The 25,200-nt window shown below is 32.8% G+C and overlaps 5 protein-coding genes and 1 long non-coding RNA gene across 8 annotated transcripts; 3 read left to right on the forward strand and 3 right to left on the reverse strand.

The window, feature by feature from the left end:
* Positions 1–2,758: 2,758 nt before the first annotated feature.
* On the reverse strand, positions 2,759–4,431 carry LOC149093473 (gastric triacylglycerol lipase-like). Its single transcript, XM_089269753.1, has 4 exons — positions 3,901–4,431; positions 3,724–3,816; positions 3,068–3,652; positions 2,759–3,001 (listed from the first exon to the last, which is right to left on the reverse strand). Exons 1-4 carry the CDS (start codon positions 4,382–4,384, stop codon positions 2,850–2,852), a joined length of 1,314 nt encoding a protein of 437 aa, XP_089125879.1. The 5' UTR covers positions 4,385–4,431; the 3' UTR covers positions 2,759–2,849.
* A 1,472-nt stretch (positions 4,432–5,903) lies between these two features.
* Positions 5,904–6,453, forward strand: LOC149093474 (uncharacterized). The gene is made up of 3 exons (XR_016200221.1): positions 5,904–6,038; positions 6,135–6,161; positions 6,312–6,453. It is a non-coding gene; the product is annotated as an uncharacterized LOC149093474 (long non-coding RNA).
* Positions 6,454–7,685: 1,232 nt separating this feature from the next.
* On the forward strand, positions 7,686–11,125 carry LOC149093475 (putative glucosylceramidase 4). The gene is made up of 4 exons (XM_089269752.1): positions 7,686–8,715; positions 8,826–8,998; positions 9,973–10,385; positions 10,478–11,125. Exons 1-4 carry the CDS (start codon positions 8,170–8,172, stop codon positions 10,945–10,947), a joined length of 1,602 nt encoding a protein of 533 aa, XP_089125878.1. The 5' UTR covers positions 7,686–8,169; the 3' UTR covers positions 10,948–11,125.
* A 371-nt stretch (positions 11,126–11,496) lies between these two features.
* On the reverse strand, positions 11,497–13,158 carry LOC107363149 (gastric triacylglycerol lipase). The gene is made up of 4 exons (XM_015930328.3): positions 12,641–13,158; positions 12,471–12,563; positions 11,822–12,406; positions 11,497–11,748 (listed from the first exon to the last, which is right to left on the reverse strand). Exons 1-4 carry the CDS (start codon positions 13,137–13,139, stop codon positions 11,627–11,629), a joined length of 1,299 nt encoding a protein of 432 aa, XP_015785814.1. The 5' UTR covers positions 13,140–13,158; the 3' UTR covers positions 11,497–11,626.
* A 364-nt stretch (positions 13,159–13,522) lies between these two features.
* Positions 13,523–15,137, reverse strand: LOC107363298 (protein arginine methyltransferase NDUFAF7, mitochondrial-like). The gene is made up of 4 exons (XM_015930509.3): positions 15,004–15,137; positions 14,842–14,922; positions 14,384–14,761; positions 13,523–14,299 (listed from the first exon to the last, which is right to left on the reverse strand). The coding sequence occupies exons 1-4, from the start codon at positions 15,052–15,054 to the stop codon at positions 13,682–13,684; spliced, it is 1,128 nt and encodes a 375-aa protein (XP_015785995.2). The 5' UTR covers positions 15,055–15,137; the 3' UTR covers positions 13,523–13,681.
* A 22-nt stretch (positions 15,138–15,159) lies between these two features.
* LOC107363297 (sushi, von Willebrand factor type A, EGF and pentraxin domain-containing protein 1-like) lies at positions 15,160–24,272 on the forward strand. 3 transcript variants are annotated; one of them, XM_015930505.3, is made up of 10 exons: positions 15,160–15,400; positions 15,467–15,640; positions 15,921–16,100; positions 16,417–16,608; positions 17,498–17,671; positions 18,185–18,715; positions 20,816–20,989; positions 22,022–23,512; positions 23,582–23,893; positions 23,953–24,272. In XM_015930505.3, the coding sequence occupies exons 1-10, from the start codon at positions 15,292–15,294 to the stop codon at positions 24,135–24,137; spliced, it is 3,522 nt and encodes a 1,173-aa protein (XP_015785991.2). In that variant the 5' UTR covers positions 15,160–15,291; the 3' UTR covers positions 24,138–24,272. The 3 variants fall into 3 exon arrangements, with proteins under 3 accessions (XP_015785991.2, XP_015785992.2, XP_015785993.2); XM_015930506.3 differs by lacking the exon at positions 17,498–17,671; XM_015930507.3 differs by lacking the exons at positions 16,417–16,608; positions 17,498–17,671.
* The last annotated feature ends 928 nt before the right edge of the window (positions 24,273–25,200 follow it).

The raw sequence follows: 25,200 nt of genomic DNA on the forward strand, positions 1-25,200 counted from the left end.
ACTCTAACTTAGATCAAGTCATGTTTGCCTTTAACTTTCATCAAGTTTTCATAAACTTGCATACCCCTGGAAAATTGAGTACTCTAACTTTTTTTATTTTTGTCAACAGCGAATTCTGTTGATATTACGGTGAATCGTATGTTCAACATACTCATTCGAAAACGCTTTAACTTAATTTGCAGTAGTTTGAAAAATGTAGTGATATGTCGAAAGTTTAATCTTTTCTGCATTTTTTATAGATGAAAGTCTATGACTACTTGGAATGTCAGTAAAGTATTACATTTTGGAGCGTCGCTCTGTACAAAATTCAGCCTTTTTGCTAAATCCTGGGTAAAGTAGTCACCGCAATCATGGATTGCGGTTGAATGCGTGAATTCAATGCGCTTAAGATATTCGTCGATATATCCTAAACACCTGCTTTAATTCTTGAAAAATTGAGTTCATCTCGATTATTGTAGATGTTTCTTCTGTAAATGAAAAAAAATTTCGTTTGCATCGATTTTGTGTCAAAGTATATGGAGTTGAAAATTCCATTGGGAATTCATGCTTATTTCAGCGAGATGATTTTTTTCATGATTGATTCTATAACCATTTGAAGTGGGTAGTGGGCCATTTTTTTCTGTATTTCCCTTGTGTACTTTGTTGCTTTCAAATTAGTTATATTATTACACTGAAAATTACGCTCTCTGTTTGATTGGAGATTTTTTAGAAACCAAAATCATCACAAATTAATTTGGTATCGAAATAACTGAAAATAAACGCAGACAAACTGCAAAAATTTACCGGTTGGTATACCGTTTTTTCGTGAAACACGCTCCGATTGTGCCGATCGATCGTCTGACCTAGTTATATCTGAAGTATAGAAACCAACGGCATGTGACCTATCCAATGAAAAATAACTTTCATCGTCTTCGATAACTCCACAGTCGTTAGAATCAGAAAAGATTCCTGAAGCAAGTTGACGTAATCTTATTCGCTGGTTTTTGGCCTGAGCAGGAGTTGTTTTTGGTATCTCGGTTGACTTACGTACACTCGTTTGCATTAATTTTGTTACTTGTAAACACAGCTGGTAGCATAATTTTTCATTTTAGATCATATTTTTCATCTTCAATTTTATCAGTAATTGATAACACCTCCATTATTACCAATAACTTGCCTTAATCTTCGAGGCATTGATTGAGTTAAAGTAACAAAATAATTTTGCTCTGAACTCAATTCTTGCCATGCTTTACAAATATTGTTCCATAGAACTTGATCATTATTAATATTTCCACAATTGATTTTTTTTTCTTAATAATTGACCACACATTTTCAATTGGATTGAGATCAGGGGAACGAGGTGGATGAGGGAGTCTGAAACAATTGAGATCATTTGTTAAAATTTGATTGAAAAGAGCTTGACATAGTCTTGAATTATGAATCGGACTATTATCTTGAACGAGAAAAGAAGGTCGTCTATTGAATATTGATGAAATATAAGGTTTAACATAGAAGTTCAAAATATCACAATAAATTCTTGAATTAATGTTTTCTCTGATTCTGATCAAATGTTCTGGTCCAAGACCATGAATACTCATTATACCAAAAACAGATATTGATTTACGACCAGATCTATTTGTGAAACCAATATAAGCTTCATCAAATCACGTACCAAAAGGGCATCTTACCAATATAACACTTCTGTTATCAGATGAAAATGTTGCCTTGTCCACGAAAAAAGTTCTGTCCCAATTTTGCCAATTCAAATAACGTTCAGCATAATTCACTCTTTGAAGCTTATGATTAATTGTTTGTTAATTAATCTGTTAATCTGTTAGTCTGTTAATTGTTAATTGTAACAAATTTTACGAGCAGCAAATCCATTTTCATTTAATCTACGATTTACTGAGTCATATGAAATGTCTTCATCGATTGCACGTTCATCGTTCAAACCAACGGTAAACAGTCGTTACAGAAATATTGAGTTTGTCAGAAGTTAAGTTTACTGGTATACCGATAGTGATGAGGACAATAATTTCAAGTCTAGTTTTACTTTCGATTGCTCGAGGCATAATTAGATCACAAATCAACAAATAAACAGACAAACTAAATGACCAATTATCTTTGCTACAAAAGTATGTGAAAAATTACGTGTGTTTACAAGTAACGAACTTAATGCAAACGAGTGTATTTAACATGATTAGCCTTGAAAATTTGATTCACATAAGGTTGAGTAAGGCTGAATATATTGACCAATTTTCGTTGACTCATTCGTTTTCCGTGAGCTGAGTTGATAAATTTTCTCACGTTTTTTTTGTCCATTTTTACGGCCGGTCGACCTGAACCTGGTTTTATAAGAACCGTAGATTCATTTTCACAAGATTTGAAAATACGGTAAACAGTTGATTTGGAAAAATTCATTGATTTGAAGTAATTCTACACTTGGGAAGAGGTCAAGTCACGGTTTTCTAAGATGAAATTTACTATTAATTTTCGACGTTCACTTGCTGTTAAAGCCATTGTGACAAAATTAAAAATGCAATCTTCTTAAAAATTAAGTCAAAAGTAGACAAATATTTGACGGTTAGTTTGAGCCACTATGTCTAGTCTGACTGGCGCTATTAAATTTACAAAACCGTCTCATTTTTTATTTATCACCTCTTATTGTAACCCAATCCCAGGGTCTGGCAATATTCTTAATTTGAAGTATTGTAATAACTCTTTAATTTAAAAATAGAAAAAATCTGATAGCATTTCCAGTAAAAAAATTTGATAAGCATTAATGAATTTATGTATTTATTTAGAATGATAATTGAACAATTTTTTAAGAGTATAATTAAATTGTCATTATAAGATAAGCATTTTTAAGATCAAAAATCATTCGGCTGTGTTTGATTACTTTGATCGAATTTTTTCATAGTTTTGAGCACTCGTTTATAAAGTAAATGATATACATCCTTTGCCCAAATGAAGTCCATATGGTTAAATGAAGGATCAGATACACTGTACTCGACCACTTTCACTACATTTAAATGGAATACGGTTTTATTATTTTTGTGATTAAATTGGCATAAAGTCTGTTTCTTACCTTCCATAGATTTTCTCAAAGTTTGAACGTCTTGCGGACTTGCTAATAAATCATTGAGAGAAGTAAAAAGGAAAATTGATTTCGACTTTATAGCACCTAAATCATAAGCTGGAGGTTTAAGAGAGTAGTGATAATATAAATTATGTGCCTTTCCATGGTCAAATTTGTAAAAACCTTTGTTGACAATATTTTGCGCAAAATGAAGTAAATCCCAGTTGGAAGTTTCAGCAAAGCCTTGAGTAATGTAAACAGGTAAACGAGTATAGTTCAGTTGACTTGGATTATAACCGCAAGCTAAGAATAAAGGAATTGAACAAGCATCACGGAGTTTAGATCTATCACATTTTTCAGCCATTTCATTTTGTAGTTCCTGTGGAATTGTTAATCTGTTTGGAAAAAGATAGAACATGTCTTTTAAACCTCGTAAGCTAGCTAAGGCTCGAAGAGGTGATTCTATATGAGTGACGTGTGCCACTGGTGCTAATGCAATGAATGGCTCTACTTTAGCTGCATATTCAGGCTTTTCTGACAATAAACCGAACATGATAGTTGTACCTTGAGAGTGACCAATCCAACCGAGAGATGCTGAGACATGGAAAAGATCAAATAAAAAATGATTAGTTAGAGATACTATAAAACTAATAATGAAGACTCACTTGAGTTGGTTTTATACAAGATATAATTTATAACTGCTGGTGCATCATAAGCAATCATCTGGTCAAAAGAAAATTGCCAAAATTTATCAGCGACTATAAAAATTAAAAAGAGATAATTGATTTACTCAATTTGAGGATTATCCGTTTGTAGAGCGTGAGAAAGCATCAATTCCTTACATTTATTTGGATTGAGGGTTGTGTGGTTTGTTGAGTATTTATTTCCTCTTGAGTTTGGTAACCAAACGTCGTAGTTAAAGTTAGCTAATAGATAAGCCAAATTTCGACCTTCATCTTGCAAAGATTTGGTATCTAAAGATTTAGCAGTCCAATCATCAGCAAAGCCTCCTGGAGCATTAGTAAGGAAATGAGCTGCAGATCCAAATAGACCATGTTGGAGCACGTAAGGCTTGATTGGGGTTTTTCCTCTTTGCCTGAGAACAGGATTAATTATTCTTTGAACTGAAAGTATATAATCATCATCTGTTCTAATCCAATGATTTTCGCAAATAAAACCTCGAGACTGGATCAATTCACATGGAGTTCCTCTTTCATCTGGATCTTTACCATAATTAGAGCGCAAAAAATCGTAGGGACTACACAAGACTGAACACCAACTGATTGAAATTAATAGAATAAAACTGCTTAATGATGAACGCAACATCTTGAACGAAGTTGTGTTTCTCAAAACTAGCCTCTGTATTCATCCTAGTCTTTTTATACGAAATGAGAGATAATTATTTGAATACGATAACCTAACAGAATTAGATTGAAATGATAAATTGTGATTTGTTGAATAATTAATGGTAACGTAAACAGTTTCTCAACGACTAAACACTCAGATTGTTCAAGATTGACTAGTGCCTTGTATGCTGTTTGCAATCGATATGGTTCTAACTCAATCTATTGAAATACTCTATTAATGCATAAATAAGCTTTTAATGGTGCTTGTTACGAGAATCTAGTCAATAGCAAGATATAGTACTTGAAAATAATCAGAGGTTTAGTCTTCCTTACGTTAAAATTTACTTGCGTTCAATTTATTTGTTGTAAAGGTAAAATATAATAGTAAAATGTGAAATGTAAAACTCTCTTCAATCCATTTTATGTACTGAAACATAATTACAGAAATTACATTTTGGTGTTGAGTGCTGAAAAAATCCAACAGGTTTCGCCACTCGCTGTAATTTCTGATTCAAATTGTTTGTATCTTAAAAGTAGCTTATTCACACGGCAATGCTATTCATTGGGCAAAAATGTAAAAAATCACAATTCTTAATGACAAAATCTAGATTTATTGTTGGAAACACCTTAAAAATTAATATTATCACCTACAATATTGCTAAGAAAGTTAACCTTTCGCAAATAGGCTATTTTCTTGATAATATCTTTATAACAATTAAAACTTTAATCATAAGACCTAAGGGTTTGAGGGGCTATTCAATAATTTACTGTGTATCTGTTTGGATTTGCTATCATATCGAGTAGTTTACGATATCGATATCTTTCGTAATAGGATGAAAAAATAATAGTGATTGAGGTTAAACCTTTACTAAAATACTAAAATGATATAATTATATGCAAATGTTTTAAATTATCGTAAATATCACCATCATTTAATGGTTTCAATTAGCTCTTCATTGGTTCAAATACATCGAGTATAATTTACTTAAATTATTATATATTTATTATAATTAATATCCATCAGGTTTGTCCAATAATTTTATACTTACATTTATAAGCACGATAACCCTTTCAATGCTTGTCTGATTAGTGTTTTCTATGTACTAAATGTTTACTCAATCAGCTTATCCAAAAAACAAACCTTTAATCACAGTGTTAAATAGATTTTACTTGAATGTATACTAAACTAGTTGACTTGAACAAATAAATATGTTATTATGATGTCAGGCAGCAGCTTATTTCGTATCTTATACCAATTGATTTGTTTTATTTTGCAATGAAATCCAATCTCAGTCAACGAAAACATGCAAAACATTATTCATTCGCAAAACATTTCATAGCACAATGTACAAAGAAATGAAAAAGCGATTCTTTCTTATCAATAACAGATCATTCAAACGCACATGATATACATCAATAATAATAATTTTGCAACCCTCTCAAGTTTCAATCTTAACAGTCTTAAAGTGTGGTGGAAAACAACTCGAACGCAATTTGCTATGGAAAAAGGATACAGTTTATGCAAACCGTTCAACATTAGATCGCACTGGCATCAATGAGTGACAGAAAGGTTGAATGACAACATACTGAGATTGTTCAAGGTTTAATCATCCAGATTGAGTTTCATATTCAAGGTTGTAGTTTGATATTCATAATTATCAGCCATCTTCAGTTATTAAAAGTTTCAAGTGTGAATTAATCTTACCTTAGCTTTTCTCTTTTCCCTCTAGAGAAGAAAATTTGATTCCTGTTTTGGTGTAAGTTTAATAATTGATTTAATCATCTTCCTCATCGTTAGAGCTTGAATTCCAGTATATTTCATTGACTCTCATCTCTTATATCCACATCAACATCAACATTTCCTTATTTTTGGTCTTCTCATCTCTTTATGGTTTACTCTTCCATAGGTTTATCTTGTCAAGTTATCGGAGTCAAGATGCATTTTTATCTGAAAATGACAAAGTAATGAAGACATAATTGAATACATGCACAAGATTCAAGAAACAGTTATCATGAGGAGATATATCAAAGATTTTTGTATTGAAACAAAGAAAGAAGAAGAAAACATTCGGCTCAACAAGATAAAATGATATTTCACAAGAGCAGATCAAACGTGACTCCAAAGGTATACAATAACTGTTTATATCGATGCTAATCACCCAGTAAAGATGGAAATCAAAGGGTGAAGATGATAAACGAAATTTCTTGATACATTGGTATTAATGGGTCGACAATCACAGTTGAATAAACATCAGGAAAGAGAAGAGCCTTACTTGCATGATTACTGATTTATCAGAAAAAGGCATTTGAACTGCTTAAGATTACTTTTTGTGATTTTGATACAAGTGTTGGATTCATCTAATTTAGTCGCTTTGAATGTAAAGTTACTTCAGACTTTTGTTAGACCTGTTTGTTTTCATCAACATCATCGCCATCGTTATCATCATTGTTTTCGTTATTATGCAATCAATCGAAGGTGAAAGTGAAGAACAAAATATCAGGAGATTCCAGGGTTTGCGTCATGATAAGTTATATTGTGTTATGCATAGGTATGACTAGGCAATTAACAGTCAAGGTGAGCTCAATGGAAAATTCATTAGAAGGAGATCCACTTTTCTTTGACTCTTCATTCATGTTGCTTGGTTGAAAGACTTTCCCAGTCATCAGCATAATCACATGTAATAATGTAATACTGCAACATTTACTAAACTGGATACAAATTGAATCTACTTGAAAACATGTTTTGCCTTGAGGAAAGCCTAAAGACTGCATGGAAAGCAATCAACAAACGTTCAACAATGCTTCTAAAGTTGCATTTTGTTTACTAGCTTGAGGTTAAATACGTCTAGCTATGGCCAATTATTGAGCAATTAATGACCCTGTTCAAGATTTTTGTTTACCTATTCACAAGGACGAGAAGCAACAAGTATGATACATGAGATGAGAAGCCACGTGAAAATGACATCGTCATATGCAAAACAATATCAGCTGAGTGAGAGAGAAACTAATAATCTCAAAATTATTATCAATTATTCTCGTCTAATTGTTATCATGTAATATCATCTTCATATTTATTATCTTGATTGATCGACTATCTGTGATAAGGGGGTTTGACTTTAAACATGAGCTTTTTAATTCAACAATTCAACCTCCTTCATCACATTGATAAATTGATGATGAGAGTGGATGATAAGTTGAGAGAGAAAGAAGGTGATAGTGAGACTTGCTGTGAGAAGCATAAATACATTTAAATAGAGTGAAAGTGAAAATATATCAACAAGATTGAAAGAAGCAAAAGGTTTTAGTTCGTGTTTCCAACTGAATATCAGTTACTGCTTTCTTTCCATAGACTATTTTACTTTCGTGTTTAACGTTTTTTCACTGATTTCTGTCAGAACTACATCAATTGCTATAAAGTGCATCACTCTTGATAATTAACATTAAGAGGTGATTGATTCAAAAACTATCGTATAGTTTAAGTAAGTGGAGGTCTTCCCCTCAATTAGATTGCATGATGCGATTATTTTGGAGCAAAAGTTAAAAGTCGAAACGCAATTCAATCAACGCTACAGTTTTTTTCTCCTCATCACTGCACCTTCAAAATATTTCCACTTGGTGAATTCACTCACTTTCATCACCAAATTCATTTTTATATTGTAATTAGCACAGGCACATTTGTTGAATCAAAAATTTTTAGTTTATTAAATTTTGTTTGTTAACAGCTTATTTATTGTTTTTGGTGTCAACTTACATTCGTTGATAGATATGCCGTTCAACATGTTTACCACTTTGGTATTGCTGACTGGTTTGTTAATCAGTGCTGTTCGATTAGAAGATTGTTTCCAACAACATTTCCCGGATAATGGAATCGTTTGTGTCTGTAATGTGACTCATTGCGATGCCCTTGCTATTGACAAGATTGCCAATCCGGGTACAGTTGTTTCATTCGAGTCCGATATAACTGGTAAACGAATGCGTAAAACAATCTCATCGCTGGAAACTTTAACCATTAATATTAATCACTCATCCACATTCATAATGCATATTGATAAAGCTGATCGTCGCCAGAAAATCAATGGGTTTGGAGGATCATTCACTGATGCAGCAGGTTTCAACATATTTTCCCTGCCTGAAAACATGTCTCGTCGATTGTTGCAAGATTATTATGGATCCGATGGTATTGAATACTCTATTGGACGGGTACCAATTGGCTGTACAGATTTTTCACGTAAAAATTATTCTTACGATGAAGTTGATGGAGATTTTGATTTGAAACATTTCGCTCTTGCGCCAGAGGATCACTTATATAAGGTAAAAATAAAAGCTATTTTCATTGCAAATGCTTAGTTCCTTAAGCAACTTTTGTTTTCAGCAATCAAGTCAGAATCTCTAATCTTTTCTTTTGCTAACCTAAAAATTAGATTCCCATGATTAGGATGGCAACAAATTTCACCAATCGTCAATTGAAATTATTGGCTTCACTCTGGGCTCCGCCAATTTGGTTGAAAACCAACAACAGACATAATGGAATGGGAATCATTAGAGGCGATCCCGGTGGACCATATTATCGTACTCTTGCTAAATATCACATAAAGTAAGTCGATGAAATTTTTTAATGGCACTTGGTATTCTTTAATGAGTTGAAGATAATAACCCATTATACTGATTGTTGCGACTTTGAAGTTCTTTATTTAGAATATGAATAACACTTGTAAATATAATTTGTATTGAAATTATCTGTTGAGTAGTATTTATTTTCATTTTACACTTGACAACTAATTAACTATTGTGTAATATAGCTACAGTTTTCATCTTCAATGTAAATTGAGGTCATTGATTGACAAGATTCAATTGAGATTTTAATCAGTTTGTGTTGAAATTGTAAGAGTTGGCTTGATTAATTGACTTGATAGAAAAGATATTATATTAATATTATAATCATCATACTGATCAAGTATTTGAATCTGTTGGATGTTTGCAAAATACCTAGATTTGAATCGTTATTCTCATAATGTCAATATAGCAAAATTTCTCCCTGTCATAACCAAGTAATACATTTCCACGAAATTCAATCTAATTATAATGTTTATCGATGTTGATGAGTTAACATTAATTATCGAAATTTGATTAATTTTAATGTTAATTAACAAATGATAAAACCAACATATAACTGGCATATCGACAAAACTTTGATTAAAAACTATAATGAGGCTGTTTTTCGGGTAAATAACAATAAAATAAATCTCAAGAATTGACAGCATCTGCGAAAAACGATTTAGATAGCAAAACATGAATTAATGAAACTTAAAAAAAGCAGAAAATAATTAATCAGTCAAACTAGTATGAAGTTATCACATTTCCCTTTTTATTGGTCAAATGTCCTTATTATGTTGAATACTAAAACAGATAAAAGGATTTTACAATAAATAAGAATCTCTTTATCTGTAATCATGAAATAAGATTTCATGAACGTAAGTACAAGATCTGTTTCCGCTGAAAATTTACGATTCACGCTTATTGTTCAATTTTCACATTGATAACTTGAATTTTTAATATCATCTAAAATAGATTTCTCGATGAATATAAGAAACTTGGAATTCCGTTCTGGGCTATAACATCAATTAATGAGCCTGCTGGTGGGCTGAAGCCTCACTGGCATAATCCATCAGTTGGAGCGTCTCCTGAAATGATTCGTGATTGGATTAAACACGATTTAGGACCTTTACTGGAATCATCAGGTTATGGCAAGGATAAATTACATTTGATTATTCACGATGAAATAATGAGCTTGTTGATACATTACGCTAAAAATATCTTGAAAGATCCAGAAGCAAATAAGTTTGTCTCTGGAGTTGGTATCCATTGGTATGAATATGGATTTGAACCTTACACTCCTATGAATTTGGTACATGAAAGTTATCCAGATAAATTTTTAATTTCGACCGAAGCTTGTGAAGGTTGGGGAGGCAATTTCCAAGGAGGTAAATATTTTTCTCATTATCTTGGTGATTATGAAGAGCAGCGTAAACAAGTATGTGCTAATTTGACTTTTCTCTTCTTATTCATTCCATAGTTCGTATTGGCAACTGGACCAGAGCTGAAACATATGCTTGGGACATCATTAATAACCTTAATCACTGGGGAACTGGTTGGATTGATTGGAATCTTGCCCTCGACCCTCTAGGTGGACCTAATTATGTGCTCAACGTGGCTGATTCAGCTATATTGGTTGATGCCAAAAATAAAGTTTATTACAAACAACCAATGTTTTACGCTCTTGGACACTTTAGCAAGTTTTTGAGCCCAGGTTCAATAAGGTTAGGATTCAGTGACAATATTGACCATCCAATGATTAAAGTGACTGCCTTTTTGGATACAAATGGCCAAGTAATCGTCATTTTGTTGAATCGTAAAGAGGAAGCTATTGTTGCTTCAATCGCTGGTGTAACCAATGAACCATTCCAAGTTGCCCTGTCTCCCAGGTCTATCAAAACACTAATTGTTCCGTCATCATCTCTTTCTTCATCAACTCCTAAACCTTAGGACCAAAAAGAAAGGTTATATTCATCAACTAGCATAATTTAAATTTACTTACTAAGTTCATTGTTCATATGTCATCAAAAATTTCTTTTCTCTATTGACTATTCCCTAGTCATATTGCAATTGTATAACTTTAAAAATTCTCAATAGATTAATAACATTATATTTTTAATTTTATCAACCTTGTCACGCGTTACTTTTATTTAGTATCTCCTAAATCAATCCAGTGCAAAAGGAAGAGTCCAGATTTGGTGCAAATCGTATTTTGCATCTTGCAAGTTTTGTACTCGTATTTGTATACAAACCTTCTTTATCTAAAAATGCTGTTTTTCAAAAACAAAATCTTTTTTAGATTGACCATTAAAGGTCATCAATCTTCTAATCATCCAGCGATAAAATGAACGCTGTAAGAATGACAGTTCATTACTCAATGCAGATGTTTTGAGCACCTTTTCAACTGAACTTTGGTTAAGCAAAGATTGAAATGAGTGGTTAACATTTCACAGCAAGCAGGAAAACGAATTTGTTATTGTTATTAATATTTTGTGCAAGTTTCATTTCAAATTGTATTTTATTCTTATAAATATGCTTCTAACAATTAATTCAATTGTACAGCATATCATCAGAGTTTTGATGCAAATATTATTTGCATGACGGCGAAGAAACTGTTTGGTTGCTAAATTTAATCGAATTTTTTCATGACTTCTAGCACTCGTTTATAAAGTAATTCATAAACATCCTTTGCCCAAATGAAGTCCATGTGGTTGAACGAAGCTTCAGGTACACTGTACTCGAATGTATTCACTGAAATTAAAATAGAATATGATTTCATTATTTTATCATTGAATGGTTATATTAATATATTCATGTTTCTCACCTTTCATAGCCTTTCTAAGTGTTTTAACATCTTCTGGACTTGCCAGTGCATCATTGAGAGAAGTAAAAAGATGAATTGATTTTGATTTGATTGCACTCAAATCATACTTTGGAGGATATACAGAATAGTATCGCCATAGATTACCGACAGTTCCATGATCAAACTTGTAAAAACCTCTGTTGACAATATTTTGTGCAAAGTGAAGTAAATCCCAGTTGGAAGTTTCAGCAAAGCCTTGAGTATAATAAACAGGTAGTCGAGTTGAGTTCAATTGACTTGGATTGTAACCACAAGCTAAAAATATTGGCATTGAGCAAATATCTTTGAGCATAGATTTATCACATTTTTCAGCCATTTTATCTAAAAGTTCTTGTGGTATTGTTAATTTGTTTGGGAAATCGTAGAAGAATTTTTTGATACCATGAAGGTGAGCCAAGACTCGAAGTGGCGATTTTATATGAGTGACGTGTGCCACTGGCGCTAATGCAATGAATGGCTCTACTTTAGCTGCATATTCAGGCTTTTCTGACAATAAACCGAACATGATAGTTGTACCTTGAGAGTGACCAATCCAACCAAGAGATGCTGATACATAAAAATGATGAGTCGATTAAATAGTGATACAATATAACCAATAACTAAAACTTACCTGAGTTGGTTACATTCAAGATGTAATCTATAACTGCTGGTGCATCATATGCAATCATCTGATCGAAAGAAAACTTCCAAAAATCGCCCATTACTATGCAAGTCAAAAGAAGATCATTTAGTTCGAGAATTTTCGATTTATATAAAAAGTCGAAATAGTTAATTCCTCACATTTATTTGGATTGAGGGTTGTGTGGTTTGTTGAGTATTTATTTCCTCTTGAGTTTGGTAACCAAACGTCGTAGTTAAAGTTAGCTAACAAGTAAGCTAAATTTCGACCTTTTTGGCTGAGCTTTGATGAATCTAATGATCTAGCAGTCCAATCAGCAGCAAAGCCTCCTGGAGCATTAGTAAGGAAATGAGCTGCAGACCCAAATAGACCATGTTGGAGCACGTAAGGCTTGATTGGGGTCTTTCCTCTTTGCCTGAGAACTGGGTTGATTATTCTTTGAACTGAAAGTATGTAACCATCATCTGTTTTGATTGAATGATTTTCGCAAATGAAATTTCGAGACTTGATCAATTCACATGGAGTTTTTCCTGCATCTGGATCAGCATTGTAATGGGAGTACAATGATGGTAAGTCTAAAAGCTCGGATGGGTTACACAAGACTGAACACCAACTGATTGAAATTAATAGAATAAAACTGCTTAATGATGAACGCAACATCTTGAACGAAGTTGTGTTTCTCAAAACTAGCCTCTGTATTCATCCTAGTCTTTTTATACGAAATGAGAGATAATTATTTGAATACGATAACCTAACAGAATTAGATTGAAATGATAAATTGTGATTTGTTGAATAATTAATGGTAACGTAAACAGTTTCTCAACGACTAAACACTCAGATTGTTCAAGATTGACTAGTGCCTTGTATGCTGTTTGCAATCGATATGGTTCTAACTCAATCTATTGAAATACTCTATTAATGCATAAATAAGCTTTTAATGGTGCTTGTTACGAGAATTTAGTCAATAATAACAAGGAGAAAACAAAAAAAAATACTTGAAAATAAGCAGAGTTTTGATTTTTCATACGTTACAATTTACTAAATTTTTTTTTACTAAATCTTAATTTTTTATAGCTATGGTTTTTTACAGACATCGAGCTTTGTAAACGATTAATATCTTGAAGCTCAAAAATAGCATCGAAAAGTTGTTATAAAGTAATTGAAGAATGGCACTGGTAATTTGATTAATACTAAATGGTTCATCACAATGGACTATAAACAGAAGAGAAACCAGGTGGGTCAGTTTTAAATAAATGTTTGGAAAGCTTTGGAAACATAGCCATAAATTTGAACCTCGAACCCATATCATCAAGAATCATTTTAGCTCCAGAGATTAAATCTTTTTTCTGCTCAGCATTAGCTGCTTGAAGAAGCATTGCTAGTCGGACAGCTATTCCTAAATTTTTGAGAAATGTCTGTTGATCGATTGGCCCATAGGTAAGCGATTTATCACCAACATGCCTTTTAAGATAACCAAAATCAACATCAGCTGTTAAATCAGCTGAGCCTGGTTCTTTGAGAGGATCCCATTGACTGTGATTACGAAATGCTCTGAAAGTATCTCTTGATTTTTTCTCTTTATCATCATAACCATAATCACAGATCAGGAAACAACCATCATTCCTATTCAATCTTTCAGCAATTTTTTCCACAGTTAATGCTGCCTCAGGACAAATCTCTAGATGGTCCAAACTCAAGTCATGGTCGTGAGTAATGAGAAGTTTACTGGCTGGAGTAGGATGTCTTGATATAATATAACGAAGCTCTTCATTGGCATCAATATCGACAAGAATTTCTCTCCATTCACCAGATTCATTTTTCTTTAAAGAGATACGATGAGGAAAAAATTTAGATTAATTGATCATTGAAATTTATGGAGATATTAATATAAATGCAAAGCTTACCTGAAATTTATGAATAGGTAAAGCATCTAGAAATTCGTGAGCAATGTACACAGTGAAACCTGGCACTTCAGGCACTTGATCTAATGATCGATACCATGTAATTGGTAAACCCAATTTGGTTAAAGAATCATGTCTGGTAAAATCATCTTTGCCGAGAACAGAAACATCACCACATAATTTTTGTTCTTGTAATTGGACCAGGTAAGGTGAAATTTCAACCAAATGAAGTGAGGCTTGATCTTTTGTATGACTGAATTTATTTAAAACACGTGAAATGTCAGAGACTAAGGTTCCTCGTCCAGGTCCAAGTTCAACAATACGCAAAGGTCGACTGCTATTGAACCTCTGCCATTCATTGACAGCCCAAACTGCAATAAGCTGTGAAAAAAATAACCAATTGTGAGTAAAAGCATCTACAGAAATGTTTAAATGCAACAACAATAAATGCGAAAACAAACCTCTCCAAATATTTGGGATATTTCTGGGGATGTTGTGAAATGTCCTGAACGACCGAAAACATCTTGCTTCATATAAAATCCCTGAAAACAAAGAATATCATTATAGACGCAACTTTAATGTTTCTCGGGCAAAATATTGTAAATTATATTATTGATACTTACATTAGATGGGGCTGTCAAAACTAATTTCATGTAGTCCATGGAAGAAGTCATTCGTGTTCAGATATGCTCAAGTTCATGCGCTCTCAAAATTTGATCCAACAACATATTTGGATGATAAGTGAGAATGAAGGAGTGAATTTCAAGTTCAAAGAGTGATGAAAAAATATCGAGCAAAAATTATTAACAATACTTTTGGCGTTGATAGATGCAGTGTGAATTTTATGTTCATTGAACTAATTACAGCTTGTTTCAGACTTTCATCCACGCTCACATTATCCATTACTTGAAATGTTATCAAAGTATTTAAATCAAACTATTTTTTTTGTTGTGTTAACTTTTTCAATGGAAATTAGTTGTGACTTACTCATTAGACCAATTAGACATGTTAAAAAACAAGGTGAGTTTGAGCAACTATTGAATAAAGTAACCATTAATTTAATAACTGTGATAATTTTTGAATCAGCCTCAGAAGCACTTGACTCGGTTTATCAAGACGATCTTTGTCCACGAAGCCGAGAGGAAGCAGTTGCTCGTGGTCGAAGTTGTTTGAAGAAATGTGTTTCAGATGCTGATTGTATAAGCTCTCGAAAGCGCTGTCTTTGTGATGGACTTTGTGGTTGGAGTTGTGTTCGTCCTGGTAAGTTCAATTCCTGTCTTGTTATAAACTATGTAAAGTTGAAAAACTTTTGATTATTGAGTTGAATTACGAATCACACAAAATGAGATGAAATGACTTGTGAAACTAGCAAAAAATTGTTAATGTTTGTTACTTATTATTGAATTGAATATTACTTTAATAATTAGATCTTTCTTTTAACAATTTCAAAATGTATTTTCGAGTTTGATTACTTGGTGTAACCTTGTATTGAAGAGTCGAATGGCGTCGAAATAAACTTTATTTTGTTTTGTTTAAATAGACCTTAACTGTGATGAAATGACAACCGTTAAGAATGGAGAGTTCAAAGTATCTGGGAATCACTTCGGAGCTCGTGTTTCATATACATGTTTAGATGGCTTCTACATGTCAGGTCCAAGAGAGCGAGTTTGTCAAGGTGACGGATCATGGAGTGATCAACCGCCAGTTTGTCGCAAAGAAGGTAAGTTTGTAGATTCACTGTCTATTGAATATTGCTATAAGTTTATCATGAATACAATATGCAACAAAGAATAAATGACCTGAGATCCAACCTTAGACTAGACTTCATCAGCATGTTGGCATGATAAGTGTGATAAAAGAAGGAATAATTGAAACATTAGATTGCTTCTGTTTGTATTTGCTATGCTTTTCGCCTTTGCTATTACTAACAACTTCGGTAATGCTGTATTAGACTCATTTATTTTCAATTGATCATCAAGCATCGACCTGTAATGTGATTATTGTTTTACCGTAAACTCGACCCTTTTATATCATAGCAATGTGCCGATCACCACTGGCTGTCCCTCACGCTCGTCATAACGCCCCTTTAGATCAAACCGAATTCCCTATAGATGATATGGTCCAATATTCGTGTTTCCCTGGCTATGAATCGAAAGGTTTTGCCAAAGCTAAATGTCTTTTTTACAATGGGACTGCACAATGGTTTGGACCTGATCTTAAATGCATACGTAAGTATATTATCTTCATATCATATTTAATTGCATAGGCGATTGCAACAGTTCCAGAATTTCAACGACTATATTTTCGATAGTAATATTCACATCAATAGGCATGAACATCAGCATCATACATCACCAATATTGTTGAGCGTGAACAACTGAACTGTAAATAACTGATTTATTTATTCAAAGATTGCACTCATATCGAAGCAGTCCGTTTGAACTGATTGTTATTGTTTTTGTTGTAACAATTTCAAGCTGTATAATCCAAGTGTTTGAATGTTTAAATGCATTCACATTCATTTACTTTGAAAGGACAAAATGACTTTGAGCCTTTTTAACTCGTAAAGAGTCCCTTTGTTTCAAAACTTTAATTATTTTGGCAAAACGCAACTCGAATGAAAAGAAAGCGAAATCATTGACAGGAATTATATACGAAACGGAAATTGAGGGCATTTATTATTTTTGATGTTCCTTCATCATGTTCACGATATCATGTATATATAGAAGTATAAGAATTTGAGAAAAGCAGGATAAAGAAAAAAAATGATTCCTTTATTTCCGTCTGACAAAAGATTTTTCGAGTTTCCATTGTTGTAAGATTTTTTCACCTTATTCCTCTGAGCATCTTCAACTTTTCAGCATTAATGTAATGAAAGAAAATCTGATTTTGATAAATGTAATAAAAAATGTGAAAAGAAGAAGAAGAAGAGGAAAAGAATAGAAGACAAAACGACTGAGAATGATAACAATAGAAGATGATATTGGTCAGATGGAATATTTGACAGAAAAAAAGTCATTCTTCTCACCTTTATTGTGAGCAAATTATAATAACAATGATAATAGAGAAAAGTGTTTTTATATTACATAATTAATGTTTGTATTGTTAATTGATTAGCCAAAAGCTGTGGTAATCCTGGCGATATTGAGAATGGACAAAGAGAGGGAAACATTAATTCGTTTACCAGTAAGGTTACCTATTCTTGTAATGAAGGTTATCTCATTAAGGGTCGACCTAATCGTTATTGTCAGTCTAATGGTCAATGGAGTGGAGTTTTGCCCACTTGTATACGTAAGTGACCAACTGTTATAAATTAAATTGATGATTGATGATTGATGATTGATGATGCCACTTACTGATCATGAATGGTCAACATTAGCAAATTTAATTATTATATTATTGACTTTTATTCTTGCCTCAATAATATCATGATATACTTTGTTTATTATCGCTCCTTTCGTTATTCAAGTTATTTCCGGTTTCATGACTTTTATTATTTGCTTTCTCCATATTAATATTTGCATCTTCAACCAAAATTATTATATTAATGTCATTATTGATTTATGTTATTATGTCAATGCTTGGTTTCATATTAAAATGTTCAAGATAAATATTATTAATAATAAATCTCAAACTATTCTTCTTCACCCTTTCGTTCTTTATTGTTTTCATGTTTGCACATTCGTAATCATTAATATTAAAATATTGATTTACAGCAACATCAGCAAACACAATCAACTTTTTCATTCTCTTTTCTTCTTCCCTCATTAATTTGCTTTTAAAATCATCATCAAAACATTCAAGCTGTTCGATGTGATAAACCTGTTGATCCTGAAAACGGTAAAGCACTTTATTCATCAACAAACTATAAATCTGTGGTTAAATATGAATGTCGATTTGGTTATTCGTTGGTTGGTTCGACTTCTCGAACCTGTGGTCCTGATAAACAATGGGAAGGTGAAACACCCAAATGTGTTGAGATTGACTGTGTTTTACCTCTTTACTTGGCCAATGGTTACATTGAAGGTCGACGGACAAGTGTCGGTTCAGTCATTTGGTTCAAATGTTATGATGAAATGGTTTTCATGGGTCCATCAGCCTCAGCCACTTGCCTTGAAAACGGAACTTGGTCTCACCCTTTACCCGATTGTTTATCTCCTTGTATTGTTCCTGACATTATAAATGGTCGGATAAACAATGTTGCTCCAGGGTCTAGAGTGGCTCATGGGACAGCAATCAATGCAACTTGCAAACCTCAATATGAATTATCGTCCAGTTCATCACCATTCCTGTGCAACAATGATACATGGACTCACATACCCAAGTGTATTCCAGGTAATTATATCATTAATAGTTCTTATCCTGACATTAAAAAGTAATTTTCATTTGCCTTTTTAAACAACTCGATACTTTATCATTGTGTAAATGTTTGTCTAACGATTTCAATTGCTCAACTGGTTGATAATATACATCATGGTTGAAAGGAGAAATAAAAGAAGAGCATAATAAATGAAAAGGAAAAAGGAATAAAATGATATTTTCTTTGCCATGAAAAGGCAATTATGAAACAATCATGAACAACTCTCTATGAATAAGTTGAATTTCTTTCTATTTCTCTTTATTCTTTGTCCTTTTATCATGAGGAAGAAGATGACAAAAAATGTTACATAAATTCAATTAAGATTGTGCACATTGATGCAGGTCTTGAGGCTAATCAAGAAGAAGATGACGATAATGGTGATAATATTGAAGGAAAATGCTGATCCATATGAAATTTATCTGCATAATAATTCATTGCAACAAATTCTGAGCTTGACTTTAATTTATTTCTTTCTTTTCTCGTTCATTTCATTGTTGGCAAACTAAATATTAATAATTTCATCTTCACTTCAACTGTATTCAAACTTGAAGAAGAAAAATTTTCCAAATTGATTTTTACTGTTTCAAATGAAGGAATGTAAATGCAAATGTATGAACCATTTGATGAAAGTCCCTTAATCAGTGTAGCTCTTTCAAATTAAAATTATTGATTCAATTCATTTTACTCTTTTTTATTCCATTTGTTCATTCATCATTCAAAGTCAATCAGAAAATTTTAATGACTTTTAGCCAAATTAACGCTATAATTATGTTAATCTAGGAATAACTGCTACTTTAGTCAATCAAATCAGTTGAATTATTTCATTTCCCAGCTGAATAAAAAATCATTGGACCGAATAAACAAAAGCAAGCATTCTGGCCATCTTGTTGAACATGTGAAAATAACATTATTAATTTTTGAATATCAAGTTTTTTTCATTTTCGGGTTCAATTATAATTGTATGAATCGAGTGAATCAACATTTTACTCTTCTTTTTTAATGAGAATCAATGATCACAAAATGAACTCTCGATAATCTTATCATGTTATTACTACATTTTGAAACAAAAAGAGTTGAATAAATGTTAGTTGAATGGTTAAATTGGTTTGACAATTGAAGATTATATTTATTATAATAACATGATAAGTCTGGAGTTGAAAGGAAATAGGAATCAAGGGAATTCAGTATTGCGATTATTGTTAGTCTGTCAAGCAACTCCAATTGTCCATTCAATTTAAACATTGACTCTGTTACCTTGTTAGTGTTAAAAGGTGATGAACAAGAAAAGTAATTTTCTTGATCAAAGTAAGTGTATAAAATGTTCTAATACTTGCGAGTCACATTCGTTGATTAAATTGTCACTGTTAGTCTCACATGGTAATGAATAAGAGTGAATAAATGACTCGAAAATTTTGATTATCTTTTAAGACTCTTCGACTATATCAAGGTGCATTAACTTTGTTTCAACTGAATTTAGAGTTTATTCAAGCGTGTTTTGTTTCAAGCAAAAGTTTACTTGTTAATTATTTCTAAATCCTTAATTTTTTCTTTTCCTGATTCCCATCAAACTATTTGCTCATAAAATTACATTAGTCCGGTGTATTATCTGATAATTAGTTTGTAACATAGTAAACTGTTCCCTGCTTCACTTGCCATTCCTGAGCAATAAACACTCACTGCTCAATTCACCATGATCAACATTTGAGATTCCATCCAGTTACAAATAACTTGGAAAAATTTACTCAAATTTACAACTAAATCTAATGCTAAAACAGCCTACTTGAAGGTGTTTAGAAATGTAATGAAAAATAAATCTTTACATTTTCTTTATATTCCTTTGAATATCCTTCAAACAATCAACTAATGGGGAACTGTTGAGATTGATTTGTCTCTTCCATTGTTGATTGACTATTTACTGATGAAAGATCATTTAATTCTGAATTCAAACCTGTTTATATTGAATATTTAATGGCAACAATGTTCAAACCTAGAAGCAGTTATTCTTGGTTTTTTTCATTTATTTTATCCCATACATTGAGTCTGGTTATTTGAATTGTTGTCTTATTTTATTGCAGCTCGATGCAAAAAGTTGCCTGAAAAACCCAAACACGGAATTGTGATAGCATCCAAGACTGACCATGGGTCCAGAGCACTTTATAAATGCTTGGATGGTTACAATTTAATAGGATCCAACACAACTCAATGTTATTATGGGAAATGGACTAAAGCTACTCCAGTGTGTAATGAAGGTAATTAAATGGAAAAATTAATCTAATTAATTGATAAACATCTAGAAGTAAGAAGAAAGACAATTTTAAAAGCAATTATCCATTGAGTACAATTAATTGTTTCACTGAATCTTAAATGATGCAGCCTTTTTTCCTCCTTTTTTTTCGTCCATTGTTTCTTCTTGATATCATTGAAAATAAAATGAACGTAAAACAAATTTGTTTAGTTTATTGTCCATTTCCTGGTTCCATTGAACATGGTCGAGTCCTTTTGGTAGGTCACATGGGAATGTATGATTATCGTCCTTACGTGCGCCGAGTCATTAACAATAAACAGATTATTTATGAGTGTTCAAAGGGATTCCTGGTCTCAGGTCCACCCGGTGCCACCTGTGTAGATGGTCATTGGTCACCCTCTGAATTGCCTAAATGCGTTAAAGGAACCTATCCTAGTATTCGTTGGGATAATCGACGAAAGAGATGGACAAATGGGAATTATGTCAATATTAACATTTAATTCAAATTAACTGAAAATCCTTTTGCAATCAGATTTAAAAGGTCAGTTTCAATTTAATCTTCTTTTGTCCATTTCATCATTCTTTCTCTCTTTCATTGTTTAATCGAGCGAATTAACTGAACAGATTAAACAAAAAAATGATTAATCGCAATGTCATCATCTATTTAAGTGGACAATCTTTCGTCATAAATGTAGGTCTTTTCATTTGCCTCCGATCAAGGCTACTGCATCAGTCATTCTGATAGTTAAAAGGCTGAGCTAAATCATGCAATCATTTGTTCAAGCTTATTTATCGGTCTCAGAATCATCTTTCGATTAAGACCAAAATAAAGTCTGGATTCGTTGGGGTTGCCTTCAATAATGACACATTTAGTCTGTATATTTAGATGTTGATGAGAAGAAATGGATTTAATTAAGGAGGAAGAAGCTGCAGCAAGGTCTTTTGTTTATCAATATTTAAAGCTATCCAATTGACCTTATCTGAAATTACTGATCATTCTGTATTTCCTGTTTCCATATTAATTTCGATCAATCAGCTGACTGTAAATCAATTGAAAGTAAACCTTGGATGGACATTACTATTGTTCGTGTTGGTCAAGGAAACGAAACTTATCCTCACGGAACATTGATTCAAGTTTCATGCAGCAATGGCTATTCATTAAATATTGGTAAAAATCGAACTGCAAAGTGTCTTAAAGGTCATTGGAAACCTCGTTTACCTTCATGTTTATTATCACCTTGTTCCCTTCCCCATTTGGATAACGGACAATACTTTATAAATTCAAGTTCGTCTTTGCCTTCAGGTTCACGAATATCATCAAATGAAACAGTTTCTATTGCTTGTGATCCAGGTTATCAAATAGTTTCTTCATCATCATTATCGACTTCATACAACATTACATGTTCATCAGGTCACTGGTCTTTAGCAAACAGAGCTTGGCCTGAATGTGTTCCATCTTCATGTTCACTTCCTCAAATATTCAATGGTTACTATTTATCTGGTTATCGAGCAGGCCTGACCATCTCTCATGACTCATCTGTCGAGTATCAATGTCTATCTCCATATCATCGACTCAATGATGGACTGATCAAGTGTTTTAAAGGTTCTCTTAGTCCAGAAGTTCCACTTTGTGTTGATCCAATGACATCACCAACATCATTTATCAACGAAAAGAATGTTTTCCACAAAAATGAAAGTGAATCGAGTAAAAGAAATAAGAACGAAAACAGTGAAGAAGAAGAAGAGAAAATTGAATCAATTATCGAAGAAGATGCGAGAGAAGAAGCTTATCTGAATGGCTTGAATGAAGCTTTAGCTGCTTACAAATGGTGTCCACCTCCACTAAAGATTGACCAACAGCTAAAGTATCACCACGATCAACTGTTGACCACTTTAACATCAACATCAACAACAACAAGCACCACAACTACAACCATTGCACCCTCATTATCCTCATCATTACCTTTAATGAATGAACAGTTGAATAGCACTTGGTCTTTACCATTTAGTCCAGCTGAAAGTGCGACTGAATTCATGATTGGCAACATCTCAATGAATGAAACTAATGATAAAATAGTTTTGAGTGAATCTGATGTTTATAAAAGAGGCTATTTGCCTCCTGGTTCACAACTAGTCTACAAGTGTGTTCCTCTTGCCGGTCCTGGAGTCAATAGAATGCGCAATTTTCGTAAAACAACTTGGAAGATCATCTGTGACTCTTCTGGTTCTTGGTCAGCATCAGGAGTACCATGCGAAGAAGAGGAAGATGTTAATTTGGACTATTTAGCAAATAAAAGTTGTACCTTTGAATCTGGTATAACAATCGGTGAAAATGTATTGGCTTTCATTGAAGATTCTCAGACAGTCCACGATACTGATTATCCTCCAGGAACTACAATACATGTGCGGTGTGTTGATATCGGTAAATACAGTCTACATGGCAGTGCTCAACGAAAATGCGTTTATGGTGATTGGGATGGCATTAAGCCCACTTGTTATGGACTGTCTCAGCAACACGATTATGCATGTAAGTCCAAATTACAATAACATTACAAACATTGAGTTTAATTGTTCGGGGTTTCGTTTAAATTTGCAGTAGAAAAGCCTCCGACTATATTGTTTCGGCATCTAGTTGGACCCATCGCTCAAAGCAATGACGGTAAACTAATTGTTTATCCTGGAACCATTTTGCACCTTGAATGTCTCTGGATACGCAAATTTGGTACTCCTACTTGGGAAGTTAATCATGCTCATCGAGCTTATCCTCAAGGCTGGACAACTGATCCTGCTCGTGATTCATCGCTTGAATATCGCCTGTCCATTTATCATGCCGATGAAACAGACTCAGGGGAATATACGTGCGTAACTCCAGTTAAACACCGACATTCTGTTAAGATTGAAGTAAAAGGTAAGTATTTAATTGGTTGATTATCTTGGAAATAAGTATTAATCCAATTCCCTATTCAGCAATTTACTGCCCAGAATTGAGTTTACCTGATGGAGTTCAAGTTAATAACAATGGATTCCGAATGAATACTAAAGTGACATTCAGCTGCATTCCAGGAATGGTCTTGCAAGGAAGTGATTCTACAACGTGTTTACCTTCTGGTCGCTGGTCGAATCCGGTACCTAAATGTTTATCACAATCATAATTATACTAATCGTTTCCGTCTCGAATCTCCTTCAATTTGGTGCTGAAAGTTGTACAAGTTGTATATTTATAATTTGCTAACACCTGCAATCAAATTATTAATAAAATTTGTTTATTCAAAATGAACTTGATATTTTTGTGATTATGGAATGTACCGAAAATTTAAAAACAATTCATGATTAGAAAGACCTTTGAAAAGAAGAAATCACTCAAAGTTTCGTATTGTTGATGAATTTTAAGATTGATTTATAACATTATCTCACAAGGAAAAGTGCATAAGGGTTATGGTTTGATTTAGCAAATTTTTTGATAAATTTACAGAAATTTTTTCAATCTCTTCGACCATGAAAATTGCCCCTGTGAAGCTGAAGATGACATTCATTGTGTGCTTTTTGCATTATGTCTTTGTTTAGCTCATTTTCAGTTCATTAAAACAGGTATTATTAGACTTATAATTTGGATAAAAGTTGAAACAGAAATTTGAAATTTCACCAGACGTACTTTTCCCCCTTTATCAAAGGATTTTCGCTAAATTTATCGAAGAATTTCCTAAATCGAACTGTAATACTTAGTTCTCTTGTCAGGACAGTTACAGTTGGCTGGAGAATAATTTGAGACAACTAGGTGAGTCAATCAACTAAATCAAATGTAGTAATTTAATTGATTAATTTTTTGGTTCTAACTTAAGGCAATTTTCACTGTCGCCATCTATTGAATTCAATTGTTTTTAAAGCTTTGAAGTTTGTTTAGCTAACAATACAGGAGCCACTAGATGGCGACTGAGAAAAAAATCTGACTCCACAATTGCAAAACTTCACAATAGGTGCCGCCTCAAAAGCTGCGACATTATCGACTGAACTGTAAAAAAAGTGATCGAAATTTTTTCAGAACATGAAAATTTAATCTCTTTTACAAAGCAACAAATGACAAAATATTTAGATAAAAACCCGATGCTGATTTATTCAGCTCTCCCAAGTTGTTTGTTGCAACAGATCTGATGCTATAGATGAAGAGTTGAAACTCATTTTCACAGATGAAATTGACTGAAAACACTGATGATCGGA

Source organism: Tetranychus urticae, chromosome 3 (assembly GCF_039701765.1).
Source record: "Tetranychus urticae isolate SD_2017Ah chromosome 3, NJAU_TeUrti_SD_1.0, whole genome shotgun sequence".
Taxonomy (NCBI): Eukaryota; Metazoa; Arthropoda; class Arachnida; order Trombidiformes; family Tetranychidae; genus Tetranychus; species Tetranychus urticae.